Here is a 16,666-nt window from a genome sequence, read left to right on the forward strand (position 1 = left end):
AATGGGTCTATGCAGGACTCACCCATAAGCTCCGTTGCTAATGAGTTTGATGGTCTCAAAGTCGCTCTCGCATGGCTTCCTCCGTGACTGGCCAACCAGGGTGCGGCTCTGGGGGACGAGAAGGGCTGAAAGTCCTGCCCCACTGCAGAGCTGGCCTGGCTCCTGCCCCCAAGCCCAAACCTCTGGTCCTGGTGCCCGATGCTACCTCCTCCCCTGTCCAAACTTCTCCAACTCAGCTTCTGACTTTCTGTGCTTTTTTTGCTCACAGCTGTGCCCTCCTCCTGGAAAACTCCTACACATCCTGCAAAACTCACCTTTCCGGTGCCCCTCCCCACCCGACCTCCAAGGCAGGGCAGTCCCATGTGCCATCACCTTGCCTCCAAAGTCACACATGCTAATTAACCTACATGCAAGACCTCGGCAAACCCAGCCCTTTCTTCAGGTGCCCGGTCCACTCTGGAAAGGACAAGATGGGCGGGGGCCCGCAGGCTCTGCGACTCACCTCCGGGGACTCAGGTGCTGGGGGCTGTTCTTCTTCGAGGTGACTCAGTGGCACCATCTCTGCAAGATGAAGGAGGAGCCTCAGCTGGAGCCTCCCACCTCACCCTGCATCACCCGGCAATTTCCTGAAGCCTCTAGAGTTCTCGGCCCAGGCTGGGGATGCGGTGCCTCTCCTGGCCAGCTCTCACGACGCTGTCATGAAGCCACATCTGGGAGGCTGGATGACTGAGGAACCTTCTAGAAGGGCCAGTGGGCTGCCCCGGCTCCGAAGTGTGCAATCATGATCAAACTCAGGCTCTGAGGCTGGAGTCCAGAGGTCTGAACACAGACGTGACACAGGCCCCCTGGGTGTCAGCTCCCAACATCTTCCTCAGCCCAGGTGGAGGGTCCAGTACGTTCTGGCCCCAGGCCTTGGCAGAGGGGCAGCCCTAGCGAATGTCCAGCAAACACAGTCCAGACACAGACCACATGTGACCTGGCCTCAGGCACAGCTGGGCTGGATTCCCTGCTCAGCCTCATCTGCCTGGAGCCTCAGTTTCCCCAGCTTTATATTTTATTAGTATGATTATTTATTTTATTTATCTATTTATTTTTTTGAAATGGAGTCTCGCTCTGTCACCCAGGCTCAAGAGTGCAGTGGTGTGATCTTGGCTCATTGCAACCTCCGCCTCCTGGGTTCCAGCGATTTTCCTGCCTCAGCCTCCCGAGTAGCTGGGACTACAGGTGTGCGCTGCCACACCCAGCTAATTTTTGTATTTGTATTATCTTTTCTGTTTTTCTTTTTTTTGCTTTTTAAAATTTTTATTATGATTTTTGAGACGGAGTCTCACTCTGTCGCCCAGGCTGGAGTACAGTGGTGTGATCTTGGCTCACTGCAAACTCCTCCTCCCGAGTTCAAGGGATTCTCCTGCCTCAGCTTCCTGCGTAGCTGGATTACAGGCATGCACCACCACGCCCAGATAATTTTTGTATTTTTAGTAGAGATGGGGTTTCACCATGTTGGCCAGGCTAGTCTCCAACTCCTGACCTCAGGTGATCCGCCCACTTCTGCCTCTCAAAGTCTGGGATTACAGGCATAAACCACCAGGCTCGGCTGAGTTTGATTATTTAGAGACAGGCTCTTGCTCTGTCACCCAGGCTGGAGTGCAGTGCTGCCATCACGGCTCATTGCAGCCTCAGCCTCCTAGACTGAAGTGATCCTCCCACCTCAGCCTCCCGCGTAGCTGGGACTACAGGCATGCACCACCACAGCTGGCTAATTTTAAAAAATGCTTTTTGTAGAGATGGGGTCTTGCTATGTTGCCCAGGCTGGAGTGCAGTGGTGTGAACATAGCTCACTGCAGCCTCAAACCCGTGGGCTCAAGCAATCTTCCCACCTCAGCCCCCTGAGTGGCTATGACTACAGGCATGTGCCATCACACCTGGCTAATTGTTTTAAAAATAGAGGCAGGGTCTCACTATGTTGCCCAGGGTGGTCTCAAACTCCTGGCTTCAAGTGATTCTCCTGCACTGGCCTCCCACAGTGCTGGGATTACAAGTGTAAGCCACCGAGCCCGGCCTCCACAGCTTTAAATGGGGACAGTGGCAGGCCAGTCCCACTCCAGGTATGGTCCAACCTCGGGGTCTGTGCCGAGGCCGGTGCCCTGCCTGCTTCACTCTCTCCTTTGGATCCGCACCCGGTCACCTCCTGCGCTCCAGGCTTCAGTCTGAACACTGCCTCCCCGCAGAGCCTCCGGACCAGGCTAGGTCCCAGTTCAATGTTCCAGGTTTCAGTTCCTCTTATCCTGGCTATTTGTGGAAACTGTGTTTTGTTTTTCTTTTTGAGACAGGGTCTTGCTTTGTCACCCAGGCTGGAGGACAGTGGTGTGATCACGGCTCTCTGCAGTCTCAACCTGCCAAGTTCGAGTGATCTTCCCACCTTAGCCTCCCAAGTAGCTGGGACTACAGGTGTGCACTACCACACCCAGCTACATTTTTTTTTTTTTGAAACGTAGGTTTGGTTTGTCACCCAGGCTGGAGGGCAGTGGCGTGATCTCAGCTCACTGCAACCTCCACCTCCTGGGTTCAAGCGATTCTCCTGCCTCAGTCTCCCGAGTAGCTGGGATTACAGGCATGTGCCACCACATTTGGCTAACATTTTGTGTTTTTAGTGAAGACGGGGTTTCACCATGTTGGCCGGACTGGTCTTGAACTCCTGGCCTCAAGCGATCCACCCGCCTCGGCCTCCCAAAGTGCTGGGATTATAGGTGTGAGCCACGGCGCCTGGCCTCCATCTGGCCTTTCCCAGCCTTGGTTTCTTCTTCCCATCCCGGCTTACCCTCCAGGGGGTCCTTGGCCAGGCCCAGTTGCCCAATGATGTACTGTGGAAGGTCAGTCTTAATGCCTTGGCCCTCCCGCGCATGGCCCTCGGCCGCCTCCAGCAGGTGGTAAAACTCCTCGGGGTCAAACTCCTAGGGGCACAGGAGGGCTGGTCACCCAGGGCTTGGTTCCATCTGCAGGCCTTTGCACATGCCGTTCCCTCTGCCTGGAGCACCCTTCCAGGCAGTTGCTGCTCACCCACTGGGTCTTCGCTCCTGACCCCTCCTCGGGGAAGCCCATGCTAGCCCGGCAGCACCCTCCGCGCCTCTCAAAGCCCTGCACGATGGGAACTGCCACTTGTATCTCGGCAGGACTGTCACGGGCCAGTCTGAGTTCTGCCCGGACCCCCCGCTGGCCGTACAAAAAGAAACTTACCAGACACTCCAGCAGCCGAGCCGGCCGTGAGATGATGATCAGCAGTTTCCGGACAAGCTGGACGATGAAACCGACCTCCTCACTGTCTGAGCGCTCATGGGCCTGGGGGAGGTGGGTCGTGGCATCACCCACAAGCCCTCAGCATCGTCTGGCCTGGGGCCCTCCCTTGTCCCACATCTCACTACACGCAAAAACCCCAACACGCAAAAAACCACCCACATCCTGCAGAAGCCGCTCCAGCTTGTCCTGCATCTCTAGGAAGTAGCGGGAGGTGACGAGGTTCTCGGCAGACTTGGCCAGGCAGTCTCGGGCCAGCTCGACGATCTGGTGGTGGATGAAGCCCAAGACGCCATCAGCCAGTGCCAGCCGGGCGCCGGGCGCGTAGGCCGTCAGGAACTCCTGCAGACGGCCCTCCATCTGTGCTGTGGCCTGGGTGGGATGAGACGGGGCGACCTGGTCAGAGGGCGGGGCTGGAGTGACACACACGGAAGGGGGCAGGAGGGGCACGGCTGGGGAGAGAGGAGATGGGGCGATGGGGGCGATGGGATGGGAGGGCTGGGGCAGGAGGAATGACATCTTTCAATGGAAGGGGAGGGAAAGATGGACATGAATGCCAGGGGGGCACAGCCAGGAAGACAGAGTGCCACGGAGACGCAGCAATGTGGAGAAGCATGGGGGCTGGTGCAGCCGTCAGGCATTGCCCACCTTGGGGAACCTCTCCCGGTACACGTGATTCATCATGACGATCTCATTGTCGAAGGTCCCTGTCGCGCGGCCCGGGCTGAAAGGAAGATGGCTGCTTGTGATATGGGACCTGAGACCAACCCCCAGGGGAGGCTGTCGGGGGGCTCTGAGCCAGGGCCGAGGGACAAGAGTCAGAGGCGAGGCGCAGGTAGGGTCAGGGCCGGGATGGAGGAGGAGCCGCCACTCAGGCCTCCAAGCCAGCCCAGGGAGAGGCCGGGCCAGGGGTCAGGACCCACCTGAGACTGCGGGAGCGGGGGCGGAGGCGGGGTGACCGGCCGCCTTCCTCATCAAGCACATTCTCTGAGCTGCGGAAGTGCTTGGACAGGAAATGCAGCTCGTCCGGCGTCGGCTGGAAGGGAAGCTGGTGGAGACGTTCCCGGGAGGATGAGCTTGACTAGTAGGGAGCAGTGGGGATCAGAGCCATGAGTTCACTGTCAGTGCTTCGACTGGGACCCCAGCACCACCCCTCCAGGCCCAGGCTGCCTGCTGGCCATCAGACGGTAACATTCTTTCTCCTGCCTAGCTCCTATGCATCCCTCAAAACCCTACCTCTGATGCCCCCTCCTCCAGGAAGCCCTAGTTGCCTGTACCCCTGGGCAGCCCCAAGTTCCCCTCTGGCCAAGCCCTTACCCCATAGGCTGGGGATATCTGTATCCCCTGACTGGTGGCTATTTCGGGGCCAAGGCTGGGTCTTCTCAGGGGCCCCTGCATTTCCCAAAACGAGGCATGGAGGAAGTATCTAGCATGTTTGCTGACTGCACAACTATCAAACACCTTGAAAAACCCACAAAGATATGTCCCCCCACAACCCGGCATCTGCCTGTCCGCCTGCCAAGGTGGGGCTGTGGGTACCGAGAGGGTGGAGCTGGGTGTGTTGGTTCCATAGCCGGAAGATGGGAGGGACGCGAGGGACCATCTTCTGCCGTCTGCCCTGGAGAGGGGAACAAGGACATATGGAAGGAAGGCCCGGCCCCTGCGGTTTGTGGGGACCAAGAGCAGACACTGTGGCCAGCATATTCTGGCCCTGTTGTAGGAAGGACTTCTTGAAAAACACCAAGAACATAGACACAGCCTGACCAAGTCCCCTGTACACGCTCTCTCTTCAGGCACCTCTTCCAGGAAGCCCCCCGTGACTTCAGCTGCCACTGTGTCCCCTTGTCAAAGCTTCAACCTCTGACTTGTAGCTTCTGGGGCACACACTGGCTGCCCCCACCAAACAGAGGACTCCCCAGGGGCCAAGGGCAGGCCACCCATTTGCAACCATGCCCTCAGCCCCTAGCAGAGAGCATGCACACAGCAGGAGCTTAATGAATGTTGTTGTATGAATACATGAAATGCAAGCGTCTTGCCACATGACAGGTGCTCAATCAGCTCTTGTTAAGTGAATGAATGAATGATTTCTTTAGGGAGTTAATGATTCTTAGGGGCTGTATCCCCCCACGACGCCCCGCCCCCTAGGCTGGTTGAAATTACCTGTCCGTGCGCGGGACGTGGCTGCAAAATGTCATGCATTTGGTAGGGATGGGAGTCAGAGGGGTAGACCACCACCAGACGGGCCAGGGGAGGGGAAAAGATGAATGAAATGAATGAGGAGCCAGGTCTAGCCACCGAGCACGTGCCCCTGCCCACCCCCTGCCCGTGGTGCCCGCACTGTCTCCCAAAGGCGGCAATTACTCACCTCCGGGCAAAGGGGAAGTTGAGGGCAGAGGCAGCCGAGAAGTTCCGAGGGCTATCCAAGGGGCTGCTGCCTGCTGAGGAGGAGGCGGGGAAACTGAGTCAGCGGGGCAGAGGCAGGACATAGCGTCCGCGGGCTGCTCCCGCACTCACCTGTTGGGACCGACAGTGGCGACAGGGGCCGGGAGAGGGTCGGGGAGGGCGTTCCTACCACCAAGCTTTTGCGGTTCCCGCTGCGGCAGCTGTGGGAGGAGAAGAGGACAGGCTCAGGGGGCTGCTCAGGCCCCTGTGCTAAGAGGACCACGTGCCAAGCCTAAATCACACAGGCAGCCTGCTCTGGAGCATTGGATGTGACCACGCCCATTCTGCCCCCAGCTGGGTTCCGCAGGGAGTCACCCCTTGACTAACATTCCTTACTATTGAAGCTACTGCTGGCCAGGCATGGTGGCTCATGCCTGTAACCCCAGTGCTTTGGGAGGCCAAGGTAGGAGGATCCTCTGAAGCCAGGAGTTCAAGACCAGCCTGGGCAACAAGCAAGACCCCATCTCTATACAAAATTTAAAAATTAGCTGGGTGAGGTGGTGCACACGTGTAGTTCCAGCTGCTCAGGAGGCTGAGGCAAGAGGATCGCTTGAGCTCCAGGAGGTCGAGGCTGCAGCGAGCCATGATTGTGCCACTGCACTGCAGCCTAGGTGACAGAACAAGACCCTGTCTCTTAAAAAAACAAAAACAAGGCTGGGCACAGTGGCTCACACCTGTAATCCCAGCACTTTGGGAGGCTGAGGTGGGTGGATCACCTGAGGTCGGGAGTTTGAGACCAGCCTGGCCAACATGGAGAAACCCCATCTCTACTAAAAATACAAAAGTAGCCGAGCGTGGTGGTGTGCGACTGTAATCCCAGCTACTTGGGAGGCTGAGGCAGGAGAATCGCTTGAACCCGGGAGGTGGAGATTGCAGTGAGCTGAGATTGCGCCACTGCACTCCAGCCTGGGCGACACGAGTGAGACTCCGTCTCAAAAATAATAACAAAAACAAAAACAAACTATTGGCAGTGTTGTTAACAGCAAGGGCACAAAGGGCGTCTAGCCTGACGGTGGACACTCCATATGGCCAGGAGCCCCTGCCCCGGTAGTCCCACCCCTACATCTTTCCCTGTGCCCTGGCCACTGCCTCCAGCACCGGCAAATCGGGGGGGCCACACCCTGGAGCCCAGAGACGAGCTGAGACACCCCATTCTACCCACCCCTCCTGAAGCCTCTGCTCTCGTCTCGACAACCCTCCTTTTTCCCAAGATGCCCCTACAATGCCAATGCGACCCAACTAAAACCCTAAGTGCCACCTCGTGCGCAGTCCTGCCTGTTCTGCTGAACTTTCGCCCACGTGTTTTCCTCCTTCCATCCTGGTTCCCGTCTGGCCACCAGACCCCTGGCCCGGGTCTTTCACACTCACACCCTGCCTGGCCTCTTCTCCCACCTGGGCCCCAGCCCCAGCCCACACCTTGACAGAAGGAAGCTGGGTGCGACACCGTCCCCCGCCCCAGCAGAGCAGTCACCCAGCAACAGCTCTGCTCGACAAGAGCATCGGCCCACACATCCCAAGCTGCCAACGCAGCTCAGCGGCGGGAGAACCTCGCAGGGAGGGAGAGATGAAGTCTCGGGGCCTCCGAGGTGCAGAAATGGGGGTCCCCGGGAGAATGCAGGTCAAGCCATGGGAGAATCAGCGGACAATCGTCAAGGAACACAGGTGACAAGGTGGGCAGGGAGAAGAGGCCCAGCCTGTCTATGTCTCCACTTTTGGCTGTGCCTTGAGCCTCAGTTTCCCCATCTCTGTACCTTGAAGGATGAAACCTACATGCAGGGCTCAGCTTTGGGCTGGACTCGGGTGCATATGCGGCTGTCTCTGCCTGGCCATGGCTCACAGGGCCTGACTCACGCCAGGAGTGCAGGCAATGCCTCCTGAGTGAATTCCATCCCCAACATGTACCAATCTCAACAAGCCCCAGAGTTGGGAGAGACTGGCTGGGCCCATTTCCCCGACTGGGAAACTGAGGCCACAGATGTCAACAGCCACAGTGATGGTCTCCCAGCCTGAGCTGCAGAAGCAAAAGTGAAACTTGCAGGCTCCTGCAAAACTTCCTGCCAACCCCCCAGTGCACGCTTACCTGCCTGTCTCCACATCCTCTCCCAGCCCCTCACCTGGTTCCTCGCCCCCACACTGCACCACCAGCACCCTCCTTCTCCCATCCTGCTGTAGCACTTGCTGCTTCCAGAAGCATTTGGGAAAAACACTTAGTCGCCCTCCCTCCTGTTCTAGGGCGAGGTCTTCTTGAAAACACGGCCAAATGTGAGGCCTCAAAGGAGAACCAGGCATCATTGGTTCACTTCCCAAGCATCTATGCAGCACCAACTGTTTGCTCAACTCTTCCAGGAGGAGATCCAGACCTTGAGAAGTTGCCATTTGAGAACCATCTTCTCTTGATACCCAGGACACAACAGACAGAATGTGGCAGAGAGCAGGGGCTTGAAGCCAGCCAGCCTCCTGTCCCTCATCCCTCTGGCACCCATATCCCCCCTCCAATGCTCCCCACGATCTTGGAGGGAAGTTTAAACCCTGGACACAGCATTCAAGGTCTTTCAGTAGCTGGCCTCACTGCCCAGACTTTGTCCCAGTCCAGCACCAATAAGAAACCCAAGCCCAGAGAGGTTAAGGAGCTACCTGAGGTCACTCAGCCTGGTAGTGGCTGAGTCGAAATCTGAACCCAGGTCCGTTAGAATCCACAGCCCTCACTTAGCCTCTCGGCTTTTCAAAAGGGGAAACTGAGACTCTAAGAGAGGTGAGGCTTTGGCGGGGGTTAACCCCCAGCTATCTGGACTCCTGACACCCCACCAACATGCCAGCCTCGTGCAGTAAATATTTGCTTCTGAGCCAACATTTCTGCTGAATGAGCCCCCAGGGAAAGATCAGTCTGTTTTTCCAAGAAGTTCCTCCCAGGTTCTGTCCAGCCCTGGACACCCGGTTCGAGAATCCTAGCTCAGTCGCAACTCACTCCTGTCTCTGTCACCACCCCAGCTGCGACGCTGATGGACACCCCAGTCCAAGGAACAAGGGGCGAAAGGAGGGTGCCAGGGACCCCAGAGGACACCTCGATCCACAGGCGTCCTCTCCCCTTCCCACTGCTGCCACACACAGACGCTCGCCGTGGCCCCCGCCACGCGGCCAGGACACGCTTCTGGCAGCTCCCGTTTGCCGGCGCCGTGCCCCCTACCTCTTGGAGCGCTGCAGCAGCGCGCCTTTGGCCAGGCGGCTGCGATGGCCGGGAGCCGCCACCGCCGTCCAGTAGCTGGGGTCGGACATGCTGCTTCCCTTTGTGCCGCCGCCGCCGCCCGAGGCCGGGAAGGCGCGGGGGCGCAGCCGGCGGCGGCGGGGCGCGAACCTCGGCGGCGGGGTCGGCCCGGGAGCCCCGCGGAGCCGGGCGGGGTTGGGGGCGCGCTGGGCTGCGGGGTTAGGGGGGCGGCGAGAAGGAAGCGCGCGCCCCCGAGCGCGGACGGGAACTCCGCCCAGGCGAGTGCGGGGGCGGGGCCTGCTGGGGGCGGGGCCTGTCGGGAGGCGGAGCGAGCGACGCGGAAGCGCGGCCGGCGGACCCCGAGCGGGTGAGTGGGCGGGGCGCTGCCAAGGCCGTGGGCGGAGGGGCGGAGCGTTGCTAGGGCCGCGGGCGGCTGAGGCCGGGCGTTGCTGCGACCGCGGGCGGCGGGGGCGGGGCGTTGGCAGCATTCAAGCCAGGGACAAGGTTTTTGGCTCCTTTCTGCCAACACGTTAATCTAATCACTCCCTCCCTCCTTTTCCTCTCTCCCGGGGCACTGACCCCTTCTCAGTGCGGCTCCCAAGACCCACCCAGCGTCCTGGCCCGGCTCCTGCTACCACGCCCACCCTGATCCCACTACTGGGAATCTAGCTTGGCAAGACAGCGTCCCTTCCTCTGAAAAACCCTCTTTCGTGTCTGGCCGACTCTGTCTTCCCCAGGTTGGAGGGCTCCTTGGGGTCCCAACAGTTCCCAGCACCGAACTGGCACACAGGGTGTGTTTGGCAAACACAGTCGGGGCGTCTGACATGCGCTGCCTCTGTGTGGCGGGAAAGGCCAGCAGCCCTGCCTGAGTCAGGAATCGGCCACCTGATTGAACTGCAGCCTCAGTCTCCTCAACTGTGAAATGGGAGGAACACTGGGCTGACATGAGGATTACACAAATCAGATGCAAGGGGGCGCTTCCAAGGGCAGCTGGTATATGCTCTATATCTGTATAGCGTTTATATCTATAATCGATAGCATCAGGCTAACTTCCAGGCCTCTATTTCCCCATGTATAACAACCCCCATACTGAAAACAGAGTAAACTCTGAGACACAGAGCCTGGTACTGGGCTGAGGGCACAATATGTGTTCACTGTGGAAGTCACTATGGAAGCAGAAGTGTCTCCCAAAGTAGGCACTGAATGAATGCTTCCTCCTGTCATGACAGTCCAGGGACGTCAGGGGCAGTGTCATCACGAGGGATGCCCCTTCCTGGGCCACGGGACACTTTGGGACCCAGTCCAGACCCAATACTGGAGCCCAGCCTTCATATCTAAAGAGATGATTTTTTTTTGAGATAGAATTTTGCTCTTGTTGCCCAGGCTGCAGTGCAATGGCGCAGTTTCAGCTCACTGCAGCCTCTGCCTCTAGGGTTCAAGCGATTCCCCTGCCTCAGCCTCGCAAGTAGCTGGGATTAAAGATATGAGCCAGCATGCCCAGCCTTCATCTGGCCTTTCCCAGCCTTGGTTTAAAACCAGCCTGGGTGAGGCCAAGTGTGGTGGCTCACACCTGTAATCCCAGCACAGGGATTGGGAGGCTGAAGCAGGTGGTTCACCTGAGGCCAGGAGTTCAAGACCAGCCTGGCCAATGTGGCAAAACCCTGACTCTTCTAAAGATACAAAAAATTAGCCAGCCATGGTCGTGGGCGCCTGTAATCCCAGCTACTTGGGAGGCTGAGGCAGGATGTTGCGTTGAGCCGAGATCATGCCACTGCACTCCACCCTGGGTGACAGGGCGAGACTCCATCTCAAACAAACAAACAAACAAACAAACAAAAAAACAAAATTGAGGAAACACAGATAGCGCATTGCCACCTGGTGTGTACCCTAACCCCGTCCATTCTTCTTCTCAAAGCTTTCCCAGACTCCCTGCCATATCCATCTCCCGGTGTCCCAGACACCCAGGCACCCCTGACCTAGTGAGTATCTCTCTAGGAAGGCCCCCAGGTTGCCCAGACCCAGGGTTCAAACACCCATATCTGGCCATTCATTCACTCAGCAAACACTTACTGATCACATACTGTATGCTCACTCCAGTTCTGAACCCCCCTGGAGACCCCGTAGGGACCAGGCCCACAAAACCCCTGTCCTCAGGGGCCCACCTAGTCTGGTGGGGGAGGCAGAGAGTAAACAGGATACAATTCTTTTTTTTTTGAGTGTTGCCACTGCACTGAGCCAACAGGAAGCAATTCAATGAACAAGGTAATTTCGGCCAGACGCCATGGCTCGCGCCTATAATCTCAGCACTTTGGGAGGCTGAGGTGGGCAGATCACCTGAGGTCAGGAGTTCAAGACCAGCCTGGCCAACATGGTGAAATCCCCATCTCTAATAAAAATACAAAGTTAGCCCGGCGTGGTGGCTCCCATATGTAATCCCAGCTACTTGGGAGGCTGAGACAGGAGAATCGCTTAAACCTGGGAGGCAGAGGTTGCATTAAGCCGAGATCGAGCCACTGCACTCCAGCCTGGGTGACAGAGTGAGACGCTGTCTCAAAAAAAAAAAAAAAAAGATAATTTCAAACACCAAGGCTGAGAAGGGAAGAGAAAGGAGGGAACACTGCAAAGGGTGACGTTAGCTGGGAGGCCTCTCAGAGGAGAGAACACTGCAGCCAGCCAGGCATGGAGGAGGAGGGAGCTGTCCATGCAGAAATCGGGTCCCGGGCAAAGGGCACAGCTCTCTGAGGCACTGAGGGCAAGATGCCAGTGGGGGTGACCACATAAGCCTTGTGGGCTGCAGGGAGGAGTGCAATTTTCCTGTAGGAGCACTGGGGAGCCATGGAGGGTGCCTGAGCAGAGAAGGGGTGTGATCTGGACTGTTTGTAAACCCCCTCATGTCTGCTCTGGGGAGCATGCTGTTGGGGGCAGGAATGAAGGTAGCGGGAGGCCAGTAAGGGGCTGGGACAGTGTCCGGGAGGGGGACACTGAAGCTATGGAGAAGTGGGTGGATCGGGGACTTCTTTGGAGACCAGGGGAGAGGCGGGGTCAGAGATGGTGACAAGGCTCGAAGTGGTCACCTATGATTCCCAGGTATGCAGCTCGAGCCTCATTTGGGGAATAGATTCTTCTCAGTCTGGGGACCTAAGTGGGGATGGGGCCACAGTCTCCACTTGCTGTCACTACGTGCTGAGCCACCCCATATGCATGGGGACACACCTTTGCACACACTTAGTAAAGGCGCTGGCCCCTCGTCCCCAGCCACAGCTACACCCAGTAACACCTACACACCCCCTATTACATATGCCCACTGCCCTGACATCTACAGCAGGGAGAGACCTGCTCCCATGCTCATTTGGCCTCAGTTTCCCCCTCTGCAAAACAGGGCTGCAGCTGACAATCCAGAGGGCCTGCTGCTACAGTGAAGGCCTTCCATGAAAGTGGCTGAGCCACTGAATTCTGGTGTCAGCCCACTGCTCCCCAGATCCTGCCCTTCCCCTGCTCACTCACCCTCCATGGCTCCCTATTGCTCTTATAGCAAAACTGCATTCCTGCCGGGCACAGTGGCTCATGCCTGTAATCCCAGCACTTTGGGAGGCCACGGCGGATGGATCACAAGGTCAATAGATCGAGACCATCCTGACCAACATGATGAAACCCTGTCTGTACTAAAAATACAAAAATTAGCCAGGTGTGGTGACGTGCACCTGTAGTCCCAGCTACTTGGGAGGCTGAGGCAGGAGAATTGCTTGAACCTGGGAGGCGGAGGTTGTGGTGAGCCGAGATCATGCCATGACAGAGCGAGACTCCATCTTGTCAAACAAACAAACCAAACCAAACTGCATTCCTGGGTGAATCCTTCTCCCAAGAGCTCAGATCTAGCCCTGTCCCTGACAAACTCTGTGACATTGGCATTTGACTCTCCCTGCCTGTGCTGTGACTATAAATGGCAAAGTCTCAGGTAGATGTACAGACATCCCCAGCCCCTTTTTAGTCTGACTACCCCAGCACTTCCCACCTGCCCACACATCTTCCTCACCCCTCCCAGTCCGTACTCTCTATGGCTTCCAGCGTTCTAGGTAGAAAATCCATCTTCTTCCTGCCCTTGGCATTTGAGGCTCCAGAAGGAATGTGCCTCTGACGATGCTGTTCCAGGCAGGAACAGACACTTTGTCTATGAGAGCCCAACTCGGCTGGGCGTGGTGGTTCCCGCCTGTAATCCCAGCACTTGGGGAGGCCAAGGCGGGTGGATCACCTGAGGTCAGGAGTTCAAAACCAGCCTGGCCAATATGGTGAAACCCCATATATACTTTTTTTTTTTTTTGAGACAAGAAACTGTGAAACATATTTACCAAAAATACAAAAAATTAGCTGGTTGTGGTGGCTGATGCCTGTAATCCCAGCTACTCGGGAGGCTGAGGCAGGAGAATCACTTGAACCCGAGGGGCAGAGGTTCCGGTGAGCTGAGATCACACCACTGCACTCCAGCACGGGCAACAAGAGCGAAACTCTGTCTCAAACAAACAAACAAACAAACCCAAACGTTAGCTGGGCACAGTGGCACATGCCTGTTATCCCAGCTACTCTGGAGGCTGAGGCGGGAGAATCACTTGAACCCAGGAGGCGGAGGTTGCAGTGAACCTAGATCACACCACGGCACCCCAGCCTGGGCGACAAAGCGAGACTGTCTCAAAAAAAAAAAAAAAAAAGAAAGAAAAAAGAAAAGGAGGCAGGAATTGCAGAGACTAGACTCTGTGGGGACAATTATGAGCTTATTCCTAGGATGGCTTGGCATGGCAAGCAGGGACCCCTTTCCCCGCCAGGCCCAAGGCGATGTGGCTCTGCTGCCCCCTGGTGGTCAGTGACGCAGCCTGCTGGCCTTTCTCAGTCCCAAACACTTCCTCCCTCCTCTCCCAGTTAAACTGGTCAAATCTGCTCAGAGGCCTCCCTGGAACCTCTGCCTCCCGGGTTCAAGTTCAAGGGTCCCTGCCTTCATCCGGTCCTCACCTGGGGTGGAAGCCAGGGATTCAGACAGAGTCACATCTGGCCTGAAAGCTTCCTACGATGCTCCTGATGACACATTCTGAGGTCCTGTATCCCCGTTTTCATCACTAAATGAGGGTGACAGCAGTCTCCGTTACCCACTGGATGCCCCGACTTGGTCCTGGATGTTGTCCTACCCACCTCCTTGTCTCTGGCCACCTCCATTCCTGGCCCCAGCAGATCTTTCTCCCCCGAGGCAGCCACAGAGGCTTAAAAAAAATCTCAGGCTGGTGCAGTGGCTCACACCTGTAATCCCAGCACTTTGAGAGGCCAAAGTGGGAGAATCACTTGAGGTCAAAAGTTTGAGGCCAGCCTGACCAACATGGTGAAACCCTGTCTCTACTGAAAATACAAAAATTAGCCACGTGTGGTGGCATGCGCCTGTAGTCCCAGCTACTTGAGAGGCTGAGGCAGGAGAATCACTTGAACCTGGGAGGGGGAGGTTTCAGTAAGCCAAGATCCCACCACTGTACCCCAGCCTGGGCAACAGAGCGAGATCCCATCTCAAAAAAAAAAAAAAAAAAATAGCTGGGCATGGTGGCATGCCTGTAGTCTCAACTACTCAGAGAGGCTGAAGCTTGAACCCGGGAGGCAGCGGTTGCAGTGAGCCAAGATTTTTCCTCTACACTCCAACCTGGGCAACAGAGTGAGACTCTGTTTCAAAACAAAAACAAAAACAAAAACACCTCAGTCCTGTCACAGGACCTTTGCACATGCAGCTCCCACCGCCTGGTGCCAATCTTCCTTCAGCTGTGCCCAGGCCTCAGCTCAGATATCACCTCCCCAAGAGGTCGCTATCTGAATACATCTTGTTTATCCATTCCTTCTATCACTCAATTCCCCAAGCTGACTGATGGAGCGACTGCGTTTATCTTAGCAGTGCCTTTAGTACCTGGATCTCGGTACATGTCTCATAAGAGCTTGTCGCCCGAATGAAGGCACCTTCCTGTTGCCCAGCACCCAAATGCGGGCTCCATATTGTTCTTTTTTCTCCCAACCAGAGGTCTGTGGATGGCCCAGCACGGTGGCTCATGCTTGTAATCCCAGCACTTTGGGAGGCCAAGGTGGGAAGATCAGTTGAGGTCAGAGGTTCGAGATACCTGGCCAACATGGTGAAACCCCATCTCCACTAAAATACAAAAATTAGCCATGGTGGCAGGTGCCTATAATCCCAGCTACTTGGGAGGTTGCAGCAGGAGAACTGCTTGAACCCGGGAGGTGGAGGTTGTAGTGAGCCGAGATGGCACCACTGCACTCCAGTCTGGGGGATAGCGAGACGCCATCTCAAAAAAAAAGGTCTGTGGAAAGATTTACGCAGCTCATTCAAACTAAAGTGTGAATGGTTGATGGACCACCTAATTCTAATAGACACCATTGACCTCACATCTGTCCCTCCCTAAACTTTTGCCCAAACCATGAAAGGAGCTCACCAAACTGCCCCCTGTCCTGAAACCTGGCTGGTCACAGAGGGTGGCTCAAACCCTCAACATACCCTGGTGCCAAAGCTGGCCCTGATGCTTGGCCCCAGGGGACAGACTGAGTCAGGAAAACTGGGGATCAGGAAGGGGTTATAGGGCACTCAGTCACCCTGGTTCTTTTCTCCCTGTGCCACTTAGGTTAAGCTCAATTCACAGGGCTCTTGTTGGTGGCCTCTCAGCCCTGGGTGTGTGCGTGTGTTTCTAGGGAGGAGCTTTCTCCCTGAGGTCACCACCCAGGAGTCCAGGCCGATTTCAGCAGGGAGTGCCCTGAGCAGCTTGGGAATCCGGCACCTGTCTCGGGGAAGTCCTTGGACAAAGCTTAAGTTCTTCCCTCCCATGGCCACCTGTCAGATGCTGGCCTGGCTGAAAATGGAATTTTCCCATTAAGCCCCTAGAACGGATCGCAGTGCCATTATGTGGAGGGGTAAACTGAGGCCCAGAGAGGCAATGTCACCCACCCACAGTACCTTAGGGAGAGTGATGAGTCTGGAGGGTTTCCAAGGCTCTGGGGTGCCAGGGCGAAGTCTGCGCCCCGCCCACACGCGCTGTCACTTACCTCCAGGGGTGGAGGCCCAAGGAGGGGCTACAGGGGCTGCAGGGGCTGCTGGGACCCAGCAGAGACGGGCTCTGGCTGCTCGGAGACAGACTGCAAAGAAAGAGGCCGGGGACGGTGAACTGGCGGCTGCCCCTTCGTGTGGCCGAATCCGGATCTCCGGAGGGGGGCTGCGGTTCCCTCAGGGAGGAGGGGCCCAAGACCCGGGATTCTGGGTTCAGCGCAAGCCGTGAGGGCGGGGCCAGACCGATGACCCGGGAGGGCTCCCCGGAGGCGGCGGTGCGTTTCTGGGCGACACGAACAGAGACGTGGGGGAGGGTGGTCGTCGTCCTGTCCTCCCGCAACCCCCCGCCCCGCCCCGCCCGACACTCACTCGAGGGTCAGCGCCGGGATGTGCAGCTTGTCCCTGCGCGCCTTCATGCCGAGGCCGAGGCCGCGTGCGTGCGGCCGGCTATCGACGCCCCCTTGGCGGCCCCCAGAACCCCCGATCGTGGCGCGATCGGACCGACGGACGGACACACGGACGCGGGGATCGACGCCTGGCGGGTGCGGCGGACTCGACGCAGGGGCTGGGCCGGGGGGGCCGGGCTGGCTCCGCCTCGGGGCGGGGCTCGGAGCTCCGCACCTGCGCGCAGGCCGGGCCCGAACGCGGGGGGCGCACCG

General features: G+C 57.3%; 1 protein-coding gene across 7 annotated transcripts in view; it reads right to left on the reverse strand.

Moving 5' to 3' along the window:
* The window catches only part of MAST3 (microtubule associated serine/threonine kinase 3), a 40,096-nt gene extending 23,638 nt beyond the window's left edge, over nucleotides 1–16,458 (reverse strand). For 2 of the 7 annotated variants that reach the window (XM_064381643.1, XM_064381639.1), the window contains exons 1-12: nucleotides 8,918–9,006; nucleotides 5,806–5,894; nucleotides 5,657–5,729; nucleotides 5,452–5,472; nucleotides 4,831–4,909; nucleotides 4,215–4,372; nucleotides 3,940–4,015; nucleotides 3,454–3,663; nucleotides 3,235–3,336; nucleotides 2,819–2,951; nucleotides 503–561; nucleotides 23–108 (exon numbers count right to left, since the gene is read on the reverse strand). In XM_064381643.1, coding sequence (XP_064237713.1) covers nucleotides 23–108; nucleotides 503–561; nucleotides 2,819–2,951; nucleotides 3,235–3,336; nucleotides 3,454–3,663; nucleotides 3,940–4,015; nucleotides 4,215–4,372; nucleotides 4,831–4,909; nucleotides 5,452–5,472; nucleotides 5,657–5,729; nucleotides 5,806–5,894; nucleotides 8,918–9,006 — 1,175 coding nt within the window. Of the gene's footprint in view, nucleotides 1–22; nucleotides 109–502; nucleotides 562–2,818; nucleotides 2,952–3,234; nucleotides 3,337–3,453; nucleotides 3,664–3,939; nucleotides 4,016–4,214; nucleotides 4,373–4,830; nucleotides 4,910–5,451; nucleotides 5,473–5,656; nucleotides 5,730–5,805; nucleotides 5,895–8,917; nucleotides 9,007–16,006; nucleotides 16,097–16,376 lie in introns of those variants that run through there. The other 5 variants (XM_064381645.1, XM_064381641.1, XM_064381644.1 and 2 more) reach the window with 3 other exon arrangements.
* Between the last annotated feature and the right edge of the window lie 208 nt (nucleotides 16,459–16,666).

Source organism: Aotus nancymaae, unplaced genomic scaffold (genome assembly GCF_030222135.1).
Source record: "Aotus nancymaae isolate 86718 unplaced genomic scaffold, 86718_ANA_hifiasm-v0.15.2.pri h1tg000028l, whole genome shotgun sequence".
NCBI lineage: Eukaryota > Metazoa > Chordata > Mammalia > Primates > Aotidae > Aotus > Aotus nancymaae.